This window comes from Sphaerodactylus townsendi, linkage group LG07 (assembly GCF_021028975.2).
Source record: "Sphaerodactylus townsendi isolate TG3544 linkage group LG07, MPM_Stown_v2.3, whole genome shotgun sequence".
Taxonomy (NCBI): Eukaryota; Metazoa; Chordata; class Lepidosauria; order Squamata; family Sphaerodactylidae; genus Sphaerodactylus; species Sphaerodactylus townsendi.
This window is the reverse complement of record NC_059431.1, coordinates 74,166,247-74,184,409: the sequence shown is the minus strand read 5'-3', so window position 1 is coordinate 74,184,409 and position 18,163 is coordinate 74,166,247. Positions and strand designations below refer to the sequence as shown.

Genomic DNA, 18,163 nt, shown 5'->3' with positions numbered 1-18,163 from the left:
TGGCTGCCATGGGGGGGGGGGCGCAAAAACTCACATTTTGCACCGGGTTCCAGTTTCCCTCTATGCCTCTGCCCAGAGGGGAGGGCAGAAGGAACTGACGGCTGACAGCTGGGAGCCCAGCTGGTGGGGGGCAGGTGAGGGTGGGCAGGAGAGTCTGGCATCCCTGGCCTTGGAGAGCTGCTTTTATAAGTGCTTGGGGAGGCGTGGCCATGCCCTAGTGGTGGGTGGGGATGTGGCCCCACCCTCGAACCCCCCCCATAAAAAATCTATACCTACATCCCTGCTGAGGAGGTACCCACTGTTTGTTGTAGCCTGAGTCCTTTAGTACAGGGCAAAAGTGTCATGTAGATCTTTCAAATACCAGGGTAGCTTGTGAGAAGTAGTGTTCTAGCAATAGAGAATGATGGATAAAGCAGTCTTCAAATAAATAGTGAATGCAGATGCCAATGTTTATGTCTAGGTCCAATCTGATCTATACCACGATACTCATCTGGGCCCATCTGTGTTTTGATGATGATGAACATTCCCTGAGCTGATTCAGGGCCACATCCATGTAGATTAGGTTTGGTGGTTCAGTAAATCTGAATCACACAAAACCCTGAAAAAAAGCCATATTGGCTTTTCCGACTTTTTCTTCTACTGATAGAACCCCCCGGGTGTATTTGAAAACCCAACATGCCTGGGGCCGAAAAGCTCGATAAGATTAGGCTTTCTCGGCTTTTAAAATCTCCCTCTCCTCTGCCACCATTTCCTAAGCAAGGAAGGGGAGGGAGGGGGAGGGGCCCGGCATCTGGACATGGCCCACTCACCCTAGGGGAGGAAGGGAGGGGGAGGGTGGCATGCAAGGGAAGGGGGGGAGGGGAGAGTGTGAGGGGTGGCATGCAAGGAAGGGGAGGGAGGGTGGAAATTGCTTAGGACCATTGCTTAGGAAATGGTGGCAGAGGAGAGGGAGATTTTAAAAGCCGAGAAAGAATTTTAAAGAAAACAAACTTTGGAGAACAGTCACAAAGTAGGATGTGATCCAGTGTGGTTTAAATGTTAGAGAGTTGGACAGACTGGGAGTAACTCTGTTTGTGCTGCCATGAGGCACATTATGTGATCGTAGGTGAGTCTCTCTCAAACTAATCTATTTCTCATGTGCGGATAAAATAAGAGTGGGATCAGGGTGAAAAACAATGCTTATGACCCTGGAGGGAAAGATGGAATAAAAATAGATAGGAAGAACCAAACCAATAGGCCCTATTTTTTCCTGTATGTGCAAAATGAACGATCAGTTTCACCAAGCTAGATTAAATATCAGAGAAATATATTCCTGAGGCATTTATATCAAACTCTCTTGCCACTTGAAAACTCAGAACTTATCTCTTAATTAAAGTATGGTTATCTATTCGTACACAGTTTCAGGTATTAACTCAAAGGTGACTTTGCCACATTGTTCACTCATCACTCACAGGAAAAGGTTTTCCATGACATCGTTGTAGTCGGCTCGGTTGCTGTCTGGTAGAAAACATGCAGCAAACACAATGATGGCATTTAGACCATCGCCATAATAGCCTGTGGAGCAAACAAAAATGCATTTGTGCCTCACAGAAGATTCTTAAGAGGACAAACTAGAACAGAACCTGGCAGCCAGACATATGTTGCATATATACAATGTTAAGAGGTAACAGGGAATGTATCCCCAGATTGACATACTTAGACTCAAAATATCACAAAGTAGGGAGGAAAAGAACAACATTTTGAGGGCATGATGAAAAATCTAAAAGATGAAAAATCTAAAAAATGGAGAATGAAGATTGGAGCTCTGCAACAGATAGATAGATATTTATTACGGCCTTTTGGCCAGCCAAACGGGGCTCTGCAACATTTTCCCTCTCCTCCTCAAGGGAACGCAACAGCATCATTCTTTATGATAGTCTGGTTGCTCTTTCAGAAAAGAGTATCAATACTCCTGTTTCATTAATCACCACAGTGCTTGATAAATGGTTTTTCTTTTTTTGTAGACTGAAGGGAGAACTGTAAACAAACTGCTGGCTTACTTTCTCAACTGAATTCTCTTATTCCGAAGTACGTGCCCAAGGTTTCCTTTGCACTCAATGACAAAGCAGTCCAACCAAAAAGAGCAAATCATTCTTAGTATCACATAATGTCTTCCTACTGATCTAAGGCAGTGGTTCTCAACCTTCCTAATGCCACGACCCCTGAATACAGTTCCTCATGTTGTGGTGATCCCCAACCCTAACATTTATCCATTTTACAGATGGTGAACACTGCTGCAGAGAGTCTTCGGCGACCTCTGTGAAAGGGTCGTTCGACCCCCCAAAGGGGTCACGACCCACAGGTTGAGAACCGCTGATCTAAAGCAATTCTGTCAAAGAAGCTTTTCAGATTTCCCACAGTGAGGTTCCTCAACTAGAAGAGCCATGGGGCTTTTCAATCTATCCAAAAACCTAGAATCCATACAATTATTTTATTAGTACCATGTAGCTGGGGTGAATTTTGGATTGAGCAAAAATGTCAGTGTTAAAGAGTTGGACTTAACTATGACATATATGGATACACATCCCTTTGTCATCCTTCCCTAGTCCTAAGCAGAATTAAATGAATAACAACAGGCCTGTTCACTCACAGTATCCAAGTGATTGTTCAAGGGTTATATAAGGCTGCTGCCTAGCTAACACAGAAGAGTGTGCCATTTATGTGAACCAGTTCAGCCATGTGAAGAAACAACTGCCCCCATTTTTACTTTGTGCAGCCACTACAATTCCCACTTTTTTCAAGTCACAACAATGGTGAGAATCACAGCAGCTACCACCCACTTGAAGCCATCAATTAACACAACTGGAACTTCTGCATGACAACAACCCCAGCTGGCATCTACATGATACATGAACAAGCCCTAGACTCAGTTTGGCACCTGTGAAAAGGAAATATTAGCATCTTCACAAGATAATTGTGAATTCATATATGCTATCCATGCAAGACATATTGCAAACAAAAAAGGGCATGGGTAAATGCTAAACACAGGATGAGGGAAGAAGAGAAGGCTGGAAACAGAACATAATAAACAGAAGTTACTCTGTATTGTTGAAGGCTTTCATGGCTGGATTCAACTGGTTCTGGTGGGTTTTCTGGGCTGTGTGGCCATGGTCTGGTGGATCTTGTTCCTAACATTTTGCCTGCATCTGTGGCTGGCATCTTCAGAGGTGTATCACAGACTTCCCTCTGTGATACACCTCTGAAGAAGCCAGCAAACGAAACGTTAGGAACAAGATCCACCAGACTACGGCCACACAGCTCGGAAAACCCACAAGAACCAGAAGTTACTCTCTGTATGGTTCAAGCTTAACTAACAGTGCTTCCACATTTTGATAATTTTTGCTGTCAAGAGTACATCATAATATGAACATACCAAAGCCCCATGTAGGAATAGATTATTCTCTACCTGTTGCAATCCATGGCCCACTTTCCTTGAGCCAATTTAGATGCCCAGCTAGAAGAAAAAACATATTTTAAAGTACCTAACAGGAGAGGTGTAGCTACAATGGGGACATCTGAGGACAAATGTCCCGGGTGCCCACCATTGGGAGCGCATAAGAATTTGGGCATTTTGGGGGTATTTTTGGTGTTTTTATTTTGTTGGCTTACAGGAGGCGCAGTTTTTAGGATAACAGCACTAATGTTTCAGGCTATTGCCAGGTGACACTCCTGATGATACCAGCCACGTTTGGTGAAGTTTGGTTCAGGGGGTCCAAAGTTATGGACCCCCAAAACAGATGTCCCATCCCCCATTGTTTCCAATGAGAGCTAATGGTAGATGGGGCTACCCTTTTGAGGGTCCATAGCTTTGCACCCCCTGAACCAAACTTCACTAAACCTGGGCAATTTCATCCAGAGAGTCTCCTGCTGATACCACCCAGGTTTTGTGAAGGTTGGTTTAGGGGGTCCAAAGTTATGGACCCCCAAAATGGATGCCCCATCCCCCATTGTTTCCAATGGGAGCTAATGGTAGATGGGGTTACCCTTTTGAGAGTCCATAACTTTGGACCCCCTGAACCAAACTTCACTAAACCTGGGTGGTATCAGCCTTCACTAAACCTTCACTAAACCTGGGTGGTTTCATCAGGAGAGTCTCCTGAATATAGCCTAAAATTTTGGTACTGTTAGCTTAAACATTGCTCCCCTGACATGTACCCTCAAATTTTTCCCAGGTTCTCTCTTTAAATCCACCCCCTTTGGAATGGATTTAAAGGGAGAATCTGGGCTCCCTTGATTTAAAAAAAACATTGAAAGTATTGTTGAAGGCTTTCACAACCAGATTCAGCTGGTTGTTGTGGGTTTTACAGGCTGTGTGGCCGTGGTCTGGCAGATCTTGTTCCTAACGTTTCGCATGCATCTGCGGCTGGCATCTTCAGAGGTGTATTACAGAGAGAAGTCTGTTATAAGAGAAGTCTGGACACAGTGTATAACAGACTTCTCTCTGTGATACACCTTTGAAGATACCAGCCACAGATGCAGGTGAAACATTAGGAACAAGATCTACCAGACCACGGCCACACAGCCCAGAAAACCCACAACAACCAACATTGAAAATGATGATGTTTGGGGTGGGGGGGGGGAATCTACCCTGAATCAGCATCACTTTCAATGTTGTTTAAACTAGGGAGCCCAGAGTCTCCCTTTAAGGTGGATTTAAAAGGAGAATCTGGGCTCTCTAGTTTAAACATCATTAAAAGTGATGCTGTTTCAGGGTGGATTCCCCCCTTCAAAAATAGCATCACTTTCAACATTGTTTAAACTAGGGAGCCCTGGGTGTGTTCAGATTTGTGTGTTGGGGCATGTTCTATAATGTAATTGAACTTTGAGATGACCTGGTGTTTGGTCGTGGCGGGGGAGAGTGGCTGCCCATATGGGGGTCCCCCGCAAAATTCAGTTTTTGTCCCAGCTACACCACTGCCTAACAGAGCATACCTTTATAATTTTCACTGGTGCACAAGTTAGGGCTACCAAACAAAAAAACCCAATAGTTATATTATACCCTGAGCCATAAATGTGAGGTTCACAAAAGAAGCTAACTATAGATTATAGTGTTAATCAACCATATGAAAACAAGGGAAGGAAAGCAATGATTTTTAAAACTACTTCTTACAAAGCTGAGTGGGGTTTGCACTGCTTATAAAAATGAGCAAATCCCCTGGAACTTTTATTGTGATTACTCTCATATGTCATAGGCTATTCCATCTAACCAACTCTGAGACTGCCATACCACATTCATCTTGGCAGACACATCTCAATAAATACATGCACCCCCTTTAATAGTTCCAATTGGTAATCCCATATAAAACCAAATTATTACTTTCACAGTGGCATTTTGTTAGCTATGTACAACAAGAAGCATTTCTATCGGAATATGTTTTTCAGGCTGTTTGCTGTGGTCATTAATTCAGTGCTAAAATGGGAGCTACCAGATTCTTTCCACGTAATACCAGATGTGTGATTACTGGTTACTCTGGTGTTCTGCATATGCTCATTCATACTCCTATGTTTCAGGATTAGGTCTAGCAGAGATCCTGGGGCAAGCCTTGTTTGACATTACCCTCCCACCCCATTCTGGACCCTATTCCCCTTCTCCTTCCACACAGGCTATGGGACAAAACTGAATTCTGCTTGCTACAATAGATGAGAGAGAAGAGCAGGCAGAAGGGTTGACAGAAAGAACAGGACAGGAGCCATAATGCATTATTTCCCAGGAAGAAATGTTCCGTATAGTTTTAGTCTTCAATTAGTATAGTCTATATTCTAGCAAAGTTTGTGGAATTGTTCAGAGTAAATGTATTACCTCCTATATCACCTTGAATTAAAGGTTAGTTCTAACGTTTAAGAGTGGATGTGAGAAAGCTAAACATTTTAAAGATTCTCAAGTTGCCAGAGTAAGGTTGGCTACTTTTGCAAACAGATAACAGGAATACCTTGAGCACCAATCCAAGTAACTGCATATGTGTTGTTTAACCATTAGGATTCACTGTGAATACTGGCATATGTTCTATCACTTTTCTCAGAAACATTTGAATTTTTTTCCACTTAAGTTGAGGAAGTCTGGAGGAAAGCTTCAGACTTTCCTAAGTGGAGTGGCAGGACACCTTCCAGTATATATTTACTTCTCTTAAAGCCTGCCTTTCCTTTGGAACTAAGCATCCCAGGTCTGAAAAATTGGAACTACCATAAAGAGAACAAAATTAATGAATCACAGAACAGACTACTTCATATAGTAAACACATTACTAAAATACCCTGAAGAACAAATTTTGTAATGGGCATTTGGAACACATAGCCTTTTAGATCTATGCTTGTTCCTTTAAAAAAGAAGCCTGTTCTAACGTTGTTTCCTTTAGAGGAGTATTGCTATAAAATATATTTCATCAGTTTTGAATTTGATTTTTTGTTCCATTCCATTTTAAAAATCAATGTAGATTTTCCCTACCTCCATGAGAAATAACCTTTTTATATGGTTCTATGGCTTTCATATCAATCCTTTGTTCCTGTTCTCCAATGACAACTGTTCTCCATAACCTGTTGTCTTTGCGTTCTTCCTCAGCAGTGTATTCTGGGATTGAGTCAGATTCCTCTTGAAAAACATCATCAACAGCAGGCTGCTCTTCTGGAAGAATAAATCAACAGTATAAATGTGTTGTCAGTAAACTCACCACCTCAGATATGTGTTTTCAGTTATAAGACACTGCCCAATACTCTCAAATTATTCTATCCTGAATTGGGATCAGAACACGATCCTGTAAACAGTCACTCTTTTTACTATTTTCTATAATAATATAACAATATAGTACACTATTAAACTAATGTATTATTAATAGGCAAATAGTAAAATAGTACTGACCAAGAGTATTATAGAAAAGCCAAAGCAGGATTACAACTGAACATAAAGAATACAAAACTAATGACTACAGTGGAATTGCACAACTTTCAGAATAACAATGAAGAAATTGCTGTGGTTAAAGTTTTGCTATTACTCAGCTCAACCATCAATCAAAGGGGAGATTAAAACCAAGAAATCAGGAGAAGATTTAGATTTGGAAAGGCAACCATAAAGAAACTAGAAAACCCCCTTCAGTGTAAAGATGTATTGCTGGTGACCAAGATCAAGATAACACACATCGTAGTATTCCCCCTTATATGTATGGGTGTGAAAGTTGTACAATAAGAAAACTCACAGGAAGAATAAGAAAGCTCACAGGAAGAAATCTAATTTATTTGAAGTGTCATGTTGAAGGAGATATCATGGACAATTGTGGTTTCTAGATCAAATCAACCCTGAACTCTCCCTAGATTGTAAAATTACAAAATTGAGGTGATCATACTTTGGTCACATTATGAGAAGACAGGAATCACTGGAAAAGACAATAATCATAATACTAGGAAAAGTTGAAGGCAGCGAGGAAAGAGGAAGATCCAACATGGGACGGATTAACTCAATCAACAAAGTCATGGCATTTAGTTTCCAAGACCAAAGCAAGGCTGCTAATGATACAATGTTTTGAAGGTCATTAATTCATAGGATCTCCATACGTTGAAAGCAACATGATAGCATATATCATACACAGACAATAGTATACATTGGCAAGTAAGCAGTGATTAAATTTTTGCAAGTACAAAAGAATGATGGAACAAGTCTCCAGACAGCTGGCCAGAGCAGCTGTTAAACTGCAAGGAATATATGCTTTCATGTCAACACAAGGGTGTAATCAGTGTGTTCCTACCTCATTCATGCAACTACCACTTTGGCAGCCTGTTTTTCTTTTGTGTAGTATATAAATGCTTTTTAACTCTTGGGAATACTAACAACATTGTGCACATGCTCACTACATAGCTGTCTCTGTCACAGCAAGTGTGTGCCCATCAGTATTTTAACATTAAATATATCATTATGGTATATGTTACAATGTGAGAGAAAGAAGGCTTTAATAGAAAGTGGTTCAATGTGACAGCAAAGTCCACCCAAACAATAATACACTATACTTATTCTCCTTTTTTTTAAAAAAAAAACCCCAACATTGAAGGATGAAAGCACACTATACACAGCTCCTTTGTGCATTGGCAGAAAGCACAGAGAGCAGGAACAAGCATGAGTTTGTGCTGGTCCTGCTTTCCACCTGTATGTGATCACTGTCTCAAGATAATGGCACCTGTGCACAGAGGACATGTCCAAATGTATGTTCCCACCCTGTGACTAGAGATACTGCTGTTAAAACACTAGTGATCATGGGGAGGGAACACATGCATGGACCGTTCTTCTGCATAGAAGTCCTGTGCTCATAACACAGTGACTCCCATAGGCAGGTGGATGGAAATGGCACCCTTGTTCCCATTCTCCATGTATTGAGGGACCTGTATATCTAATGGCAGTTTCAGAGATGTGTGCCAGCTGTCCACAGGAACACTTGATGACACTATTGCACTGGATAAAATAATGGAAGTCAATTATCAAAATGGTAAAAGGTCTGGAATCCAAGCCTTGCGAGAAGAGACGTAGGGAGCTTAGCTGGGTATGTTTAGTCTGGAGAAGAGACGGTTAAGGGGTGACATGATAGCCATGTTTAAATATTTGAAAGCATGTCATGTTGAAGAGGGAACAAGCTTGTTTTCTGTTGCCCCAGAGACCAGGACAAAAATAATAGATTCAAACTGTGAGAAAAGAGAATCCATCTATGATTCTATGACTACAACAGTACATGAAGAAATTATTATAATACAAATCATTATTCTATTGTTAAAACAGGAGTGGAGAAAAAAAATCAGCAGCTGGGTACAAGATAAAATTGTCCAGAGGTGTTATAAAACTTTTTTTCTGTTTTGTGTTCCACTTTCAACAAACGGATACAGCGGCAGACTCCCCTGCCCCACCTGCCCCACTCCAACTGGACTCCCAGCCAGCAGCCAGCAGTCCCTTCTGCCCTCCCCTCCAGGCAGAGGCGTAGCTAGGGGAAATGGAGCCTGGTGCAAAATCTGAGTTTTGTGCCCCCCCCATGGGTGGCCACTGTGATGCTGGAATCCACCCTCAAACAGCATCACTTCCAATGGTGTTTAAACTAGGAAGCCCAGATTCTCCTTTTAAATTCACATTAAAGGGAGAATCTGGGGCCCCCAGTTTAATTAACATTGAAAGTGATGCTGTTTTGGGATGGATTCTTCCCCACCCTGAAACAATATCACTTTAAATGTTTAAACTGGGGACCTCAGATTCTCCTTTTAAATCCATGCCGAAGGGGGTGGATTTAAAAGGAGAATCTGGGGAAATTTTGGGGGTGCCTGCTGTCAGGTGTGCAATTGTTAAGCTAGAAGCACCAAACTTTCAGGGTATCTTTAAGAAAGTCTCCTGATGATTCCCCCCAGGTTTGGTGCAGTTTGGTTCAGGGGGTCCAAAGTTATGGACCCACAAATATGTAGCCCCTATCTTCTATTAGCTCCCATTGGAAACAATGGGGGATGGGGCACCCCCTTTGGCAGTCCATAACTTTGGACCCCCTGAACCAAATTTCACCAAACCTGGGTGGTATCAGAAGAAGACTATTCTGATGATACCTTCTTGATTTAGTGAAGTTTGGTTCAGGGGGTCCAAAGTTATGGAAACAATTGGGGATGGGGTACCCCCTTTGGGAGTCCATAACATTGGACCCTCAGAACCAAACCTCACCAAACCTGGGTGGTATCATCAGGAGAGCCTTCTAAAGGTGCTCAGCAATTTTGGTGCTGCTAGGCTAAAAACTGCACCCCCTGCAGGCCAAAAACAAAAAACACTAAAAATACAAAAATACAAAAAACGACAAACGGGGTGCAGCTTCGGACATGTAATGGGGAGTTGAACCTGAGAACCCCCACCCCTTACCAATGTCCTTGAACCCAACCATAATCAGATCTCAGTATTTTTAAAATCACAATGTTTTAAAATAGAGCACAGAATAGTTCATTATATTTAGATGTCAGTTTTTGGTAGCCTTAAAAGGGATATATCTCTTTGAAAGTGTATAAATCACATATAGTGTCTGGGCGCGGCCGTGGCTCCTGCTACCGAGCCCGGACTTGCGCACTCAGGCGGGCTGGTGGGAATCTCACCGGCTGGTCGGGGCGTCAATACAATCAAGGGTCAACCCATCAATGCGATCGCGGAAGAAATGGGAGACGGAGCAAAATGGCGCCGGATCGAAGAGGTGACGGTGGGACAGGGCGAGGGCATGGCGGCACACGGGGAGAAATAGCAAGGCCATAGTCTCCGCTGCACTAGGGCCGCAGCTGGGCTCAATCAACGAGGCTTGGAGCAGCCTCAGCTGGGGAGGGGGAGGGATTTAAGGCCCGGAATGGCATTTAAGAGGAGGGAGAACAACGCTCAGGAGCTGCCGCTGCAGCAGGGTGCTGGGAGGGGAGCAGATAGTGGTGGTGGGAAGGAAGGAGGAGGGAGCAGTGAGGTAGGGCCGGGTGGGCAGGCGGAAGATAGCTCAGCCCGGGGGAACTGTCTCTGGCCCAGTGAAGCAACTGAGTAGGGTGTGCTGTCTCTTTTGAGCCTGGGTCTAGCCATCAGTGAAGCAACTGCGGCAGCACCACCTCCTGCCCTCACAGCGCTAGGGAAGGGAAGGCTGTGAAGCCTAGGATGGGTGGCCTACAACAGCAGGCGCCCTGTGGGCTAAACTGTTTCTTGGCCCCTCGGGCCAATTGGAAAAAGACATCTCTGGGGAAACCAGTCCCCAGGACGGGGAGGGAGGGAAGGAACCTCGGCCCGAGAGCCCTGGGCGGGGAGGGGAAGCGCCACATATATTATATTATCAACATTTAGAATCAGTTAAGCTCCTTTCAATATAATTCTAACACAGTTTTGAAGACTACCTTGGAAATAGTCAGTTTAGTCAAACCATATTGGGAACATCAGCATATATCATCCATGCTAATTAAAATGTGGATTGATTTGTATCAATTTTTATCACAGCTGCTTTTGCACACACCTGGCTTGTGAGCTTCTCTGTGACATATGTTTGGTCAATGGAAACAGACAGAATGCTGAGTTAGGAAGACTTTTGATTTGAGCTAGCATGGCTATTTTTAATATTGCATCAAGTAACTCTTATACTTACTTAGATAATGAATATGGAAATTTGATTAAGTTGAAATATTATAACTTTTTTTCTGCTGTAATATGCCATATTAGCAATCCAACTTTTCTTTATTAATTTCCAGTAATTCTCTTTCAAACAGGGGCACTTCATAGTCTGAAAATATTAACTAATTTAATCTTGAATGGCTATGATGCAGACTCCCTCATCTTCTCAACTCACAGAGACAGGATAACCACTATCTGATTTGGCTTGCCAGATTCCCTGCCTTTTTTGGGACTGAGCTATTTAAAATGGTAGTGTATGGTGATATAAAAGCTTCCTCAGTCCTGTAACTACCCCAGAAGGTGAAAAGAAACCCATTATTTACTGTCTGGCAAACCCCTTCTCAAGGCACAAAAATGATACTAAGGCAGATTTCAAACTAAATGGAATCAAAGATTTATTTAACAGAGAGGCAATTGGAATAGGAGATAACTTGGAGGTAAGGAAAGAAAGGAAGGATAAATACATACAACAGTTTTTATTTATTTCTTAGTTTCTGGATTTTAGGCACAGTAGTTTAGATGTCCTTTAGATATTACTTTGATGTTGATGGTACAGTTACTTCAGATGTTTTGGCTAATGGATTACTACAGGGTCTAACATAGGCTGGCACTATTCAATGTATCCTCACAGCTCTTACACAGTTAGAAACCTCAAAGCTGAAACAGGAGGAAAGCAAAGCAAAATCCCAAATACTCCAGACTACTGGTCCTAGGAATTCCTCTTTCTTCTCAGAAGATCTATTCCTCTCTCTAGTTTCTGTACATTGTCCCACCTTAATGGCCCTCAATAATCTACCAGTTCTACCAGTCTGAGTATTATATATTGAGAAGCATGGGTGGTAGACCTGTCCTTTGTAGTCCCAATGCTTTTCAGTGGGAATCCTTCGAGAGACTAAGAGGTTCTTATGCATGTCTGTATCTTTAAAGATACCTTCTCCAAAATAAAAACAAAAAGGAGAACAATATATTACTGGAATTGGCAAGACCAACTGAGTACAATTATATACTTTTGGGGCTGAGAAGGTGCCCAGGATCAGAGCCTGCAGAGCAAATGTCCTGGAGCAATCTTTAATAAATGACAGCAGGGAGAATCCCTTCAATGGCACACAAAATGTTCAGCGCAACCTGAGGATGAAACTGATCAGAAAGCAAAATGGCTAGGTGGGAAAAATAAGATGCCTCCTAAGCTCCACATTCCAAACAGGCTGGAGACATTTTGCGGGCTGCTTAGGGGAAAAGGGGGTACTTTGAAGCATACTCCAAAAAAGACACCTTGAGCTAAAATAAGGTGTCCTGAAGATATTTTGGGAAGAAAGCTGTGTGAAGTGCCTTCCCAGGATACCTCTTTTAGCATCCCTAGGACTTTTGGCTGAGAGGAATGGACCACTGGTATTTTGCAGGAATAATGTAAACTGGGAAGAGACAATATAAAAAAATCAATAAAAATGACTAAGGAAACAGTTCAAAATGACATGAAATTATTCCTTTGCTATCTGGCTTCTAAAAGAAAAAAGTGAAATCTCCATTGAGCAAGTCTGGTAGTCCTGTCTGAAATCAAGCATCTTTTTGGATCCTGCAATTATGATCAGTTACATCAATGTTTGCCTAGGTCCCAGTGTGTTGTATGTATCAGTATGAGAACAGTTTTATGTATGATCGCCATGCTAGATAACTGCCAAAATAGGAAGTGTCAGGGTCACACTAAATAAGGTGGCAACCACACATAAAATACATCTGCACAGAGTCCCAATGTGGATCAGGGCCAATTCACAAGTAGAAGTTTTACTTTTCTAACCCCCACAGAGCCGCGCTATGAGAAATAACCTATTCATTCTTTAAAGAAAATAGGCAAAACATAATGAAAGAATGGAAATCATTGCTTTGTCTATTCTACCCTCTGTCTATATAAAACTTTAATTAGTGTGGTATTAATCTATGCACTGCAGATTTCCAGTCCAAAATATTTACGGGAGAAGCATTTGATCCAAAGGGAGAAGCATTCTGTCCAAAGAACTCCCCAGGGAAAAGCGTAGAACCTGGACTATGTCAACAGTTGTCAGGAGTTGGCAGCAGCAAAAGGGATGCTTCTGTGGATTGACTTTCTTATCAGCCAGTCCTGGCTATCCACTTTCAGGGTTCTTTGCTTGGTTTGTCATCAGCTGCCAGAAGCCAACAACTGTACACTCACCCATGTCTTCTCAATGTATTATACATTTGTGTTAAATGTGAATCATTGTGACCCACACTGGAAAGCAACTATGGTATAAATATGGGAGTCAGTGGAGAAAACTGCAGAGCTGGAATGAACCAGAGAATAGAAAAATAGGACAGGGTTATTTAGCTGTACAAGTTGGCAAGAAGCACACATCAGTTAAACATGAGCTAGCAAATAATTTTGGAAAACCTGACATGACCAAATCAGTCTGTAATGTAAAGTTTATTATTTATCCACAATATTTATCAGTATCTATCAATAAAATATTTCTAAGGTGGCCAGCTGATGTGTGAAGAAACCATTTGAGGTAATAAAAGCATTGATCTCAAAACTGACATGCAATTTTACTTTACTAATAGTTGTAGAAAAGATAAAATATTATGATGGTTAAAGTAATGTAAAACTAGAAGAAGAAGAAGAAGAAGAAGAAGAAGAAGAAGAAGAAGAAGAAGAAGAAGAAGAAGAAGAAGAAGAAGAAGAAGAAGAAGAAGAAGAAGAAGAAGAAGAAGAAGAAGAAGAAGAAGAAGAAGAAGAAGAAGAAGAGTTGGATTTATATCCCCCCTTTCTCTCCTGTAAGGAGACTCAAAGGGGCTGACAATCTCCTTTCCCTCCCCCTTCCCCCCACCCCCATGGTGGGATTCAGCAGGTTCGTACCAGTTCGGCAGGACCGGTTGTTAAAATGGTGCTTGTAAACAACCAGTTGTTAAATTATTTGCATCCCACCACCGGAGCAGGTTGTTAAATTATTTGAATCCCACCACTGCCCCACCCCCAACAAACACCCTGTGAGGTAAGTGGGGCTGAGAGAGCTTAGAAGAACTGTGACTAACCCAAGGTCACTCAGCTGGTATGTGCTGAAGTACATGAATTCTCCAGATAAGCCTCCACAGCTCAAGTGGCAGAAGCAGGGAATCAAACCTGGTTCCTCCAGATTAGAGTGCACATGGTCTTAACCACTACCCACTGCTGCTCTCACTTGGGGTCAGGAAACATGACAGACCATTTCCTCCTATGCTATAGAACTCCTCAGTTAAAATCTGCATCTCAGGCCTTCATTTTAAGAGGTCAGGCAAGTAAACATCTTAAGACATGGCATTTTGTGTGGTGGCACCTTGTCTTTGGAACACTAGACAGCCAGCATGGTGTAGTAGTTAAGAGCGGTGGACTCTAATCTGGAGAAGCGTGTTTGATTCCTCACTTCTCCACCTGAGCAGTGCACTCTGGGGAACCAGGTCTGATCCTCCACCTACCTCACAAGGTACATGTTGGCTGTGGAGGAGGAAGGCAATTTTATGCTGCTTTGAGACTCCTTACAGTACAGAAAAGTGGGACATTAAAAACCAACTCTTATTTGTCTTCCTAAAGGCTCACCAGGCATCTTTTAGGTGCCAGGCCAAAACATGACTTCTTACCCTGGCTGTTAATTAATTATGGGTTTTACCTTATTGGAGTCCCATTGCACAGTGCTGCAGTCAAAGCTCTGCTCACAACCTGAGTTTAGTCACAACAGATTCAGGTAGCTGGCTCAAAGCTGACTCAGACTTCCATCCCTCCAAAGTCCAAAAAATGAGTACTAAGCTTGCTGGGGCTAAAGTGTATACAACTGGGGAAGGTGTGATGGATTGTGCTCTTATGGAGTTAATTTGCAAAGATGCAGTTAGCCAGAGTAAAACACCACAGTAACAGACAGAGCGCAACCTGATTGGCTAGATTGTAATGCTTTAGCTGGTAGCCACAGATAGGGTGCACTGTCTGCTATAAAAGCAGGAAGAAGCCTGTCAGTGTGGCTGGTTTAAGGAATTGAGTCTGAGTGGAGAGACACGCAGATTCAGGAGTCAGACACAGATCATGTCAGCTCACAGTTCCTTCAGTCTGGAGATTGTGTCTAGTGGCAGTGAGGCCAGTGACTGGGAGAGGAAGGCTAGGTGACCAAGTTCCTCTAATCTCAGACTGTCAGGGAGGAACAGTGTTTGTTATACACTAGTTAGCCTGGATCTCTGGAATAGGGAAACTTCACGTGGGAGCCCTCCTAAAGTCAGTGGCCATTCCCTTTTGGTGATAAAGGGTGGGTGAACTAGGAGTGTGCTTGACTGCGGGTGGAAAGTTTTCCCTCAAGAGGCACGTGTGGGTGAATAAGTCTGTTCTGAAAACTGTGCTGTAACATCTAAGAAAGAAACATCTACTTGTGAAACCTAAATTGCTTTTGAAACCTCTCTGTTCCATCTGAGAAGCTAAACCAGTCTGTAAATAAAATTTAGTTTTGTCTTAAACTTTAACAAGTGCCGACTGTGTGTGACTGATTCACAGAAAGGGGTAGTGCCTGTACGATTGAAAATCCACCCCCCATAAGCAGAGTTTCCCTCCATTTTTCCTGAAGGCTCCGTTTTCTCCTCAGAGTGAGAAGGGGGGTTGGTGCAGAAGGCAATGGCAAACCAGAAGGCAATGGCAAACCAGAAGGCAATGGTAAACATAGTCTACCTACTAAAAGTCATGATGTGACATCACCTCATGGGTCAGTAATGACCCAGTGCTTGCACAGGGGACTACCTTTACATTTCACTTTACCCTAGTAGTTTTGTAAAGTACTCTGCTTCTAACCTGAGGCCTGTTTTGTGGATTTTTGTCCAATAGGTTTGCTTGTCGTTTCTTATTGTTATTTCAATTGTAGGTAGCAGTGGTGGGATCCAAAAATTTTAGTAACAGGTTCCCATGGTGGTGGGATTCAAACTGTGGCGTAGTGCCAATGGGGCTGGGCGGGGCACGACGGGGGCGGGCATTCTAGGGGACGGGGCATTCCTGGGCAGGGTTGTGGCAAGAACGCAGCCGCTGCGTCGGTCCTTGGGCGAGAAACGAATGCACGCAGGCACAGGCTGCCGTGCACGCCGGTGCACCTCCTGCTAGACTGCTTCAAGTTCTGCGCGCTAGTGCTGAAAGGAGGGGTGTAACTAAGGCAAAAAATCACGTGACAAAATCACCAATTAGTAACTCCCTCTCAGCACACACAAATAATTAGTAACCTACTCTCGGGAACCTGTGAGAACCTGCTGGATCTCACCTCAGGTAGGTAGGTAGGTAGGTAGGTAGGTAGGTAGGTAGGAAGGAAGGAAGGAAGGAAGGAAGGAAGGAAGGAAGGAAGGAAGGAAGGAAGGAAGGAAGGAAGGAAGGAAGGAAGGAAGGAAGGAAGGAAGGAAGGAAGGAAGGAAGGAAGGAAGGAAGGAAGGAAGGAAGGAAGGAAGGAAGGAAGGAAGCTAATGACTACTAGACCATTAAAAAAGACCCACTTTTTCCAACAAAAAAACTCAATAAAATTATATGGGAAATACTTTACCTTCCCCAAGTAATTCATTACCATTTGTAGTATATTCAAAAGAGTCAGCTTCATCTGGTGTTTCAAGATCATCTACATTGATATCAATTTCATCTGGGGTGTCCAAGTTATCATCAGAAAGGACAGAACCTTCACTCTGGTCCAATGAGAGACTGATATTTGGAGCTGTAAGTTTTATTCTTCTAGGATGGGTTTCATCAAGATCTAGAGAATTAGGAGGTTCTAAATAAGTGAGAAAATTAAAAAAATCTCTGTTTTAAATAAACAAAATTAAAACCAAACGTAAAAGAAAAAATAGGAAACAGTTCACTAAAACAAAAGAAAAAAGTCATCTAGAAAAAGGTAATAAGGATCTTGCATACTATAAAAGTAAGAGGGAACAGGGAAGCTTTTTATACTTTTAGCAATGATGGCACCAGCTGAACACTCCTAGGATAGGGTTGCTGATTTGCTAGCCTTTTGATTTATGCAGTCTCTTCCCATCCTCAGACATACTTAATGGGGGAAGAGTCAGTGAATGAGTGCTTTGCTTACATAATTGTGTATTTGTGTCAAATGTGGCATTGCCATGGAAACTTTGCCCAGACCATTCCTATACATACTGACAGAATTCAAAAAGTAGGCCTGTAAACACACACCACACACATAACAAGATACAGAATGTTACAGTAGCAAAGTCAGCTTAGAAACACTCTGTCACTTCTGAATTGATGCATCACCCCCAAAGGAGATTTCCTAGCAGGCAAAAATACATGCATGCATGCATGCATGCATGCATGCATGCATACATACATACATACATACATACATACATACATACATACATACATACATACATACATACATACATACATACATACATCTTCTCAAATGAAGAGGTCACTTCTTGATGATGGGTAACCTAGTTCAGAAAAGGGGAACTAGGATCCATTGGATATTCAGCTATTTGCTAATCACTTATGAGGACAAAGCTCCTTTCTATCCTTATGGTAATAATACCTGTCTTTTCCTGGAATACTGGCATGCCCACCTAGATGCCAGGGTAGCTGCCGTATAAGCTTGTCCAAGATATAAATTATGTGTGGAGTTGGATCTAATATGACAAAGGCTTCTTTTCTAAGTACTATATTTTAGAGAGAAATTAGAACTACTTTGTTTTTACTGATGCATCTTAATCAGGAAGCCAACCCCATGCAGGCTACAGACAAATTTAGCAAGTAAGTGCAGGGTATGTAATTATCACGTGAGCTCAATATGTTCACAGCCTGATAACACCAAAGCACTGGAGAAAGTGGATGGTGTACTTGAAAGAATGATCATTTGTCAAGAAAACTACAGAATTTACTAAATAAAGAAAACTTAACACTCTTCCTTCTAACACTGCAACAATATCATAGCAACACAAAAACATGCTTCCCAATGAATAATTAAAGGTTTAAGAGAAGAGAGAGGATCAAAAA

The 18,163-nt window shown here is 42.3% G+C and overlaps 1 protein-coding gene across 1 annotated transcript in view; it reads right to left on the bottom strand.

Moving 5' to 3' along the window:
* The window catches only part of PRUNE2 (prune homolog 2 with BCH domain), a 164,394-nt gene that overhangs the window by 13,810 nt on the left and 132,421 nt on the right, over positions 1-18,163 (bottom strand). Inside the window, exons 12-14 of the mRNA XM_048504375.1 lie at positions 16,725-16,925; positions 6,481-6,657; positions 1,452-1,554 (exon numbers count right to left, since the gene is read on the bottom strand). Of these exons, the coding sequence (XP_048360332.1) occupies positions 1,452-1,554; positions 6,481-6,657; positions 16,725-16,925 (481 nt within the window). The remainder of the gene's footprint in view (positions 1-1,451; positions 1,555-6,480; positions 6,658-16,724; positions 16,926-18,163) is intronic.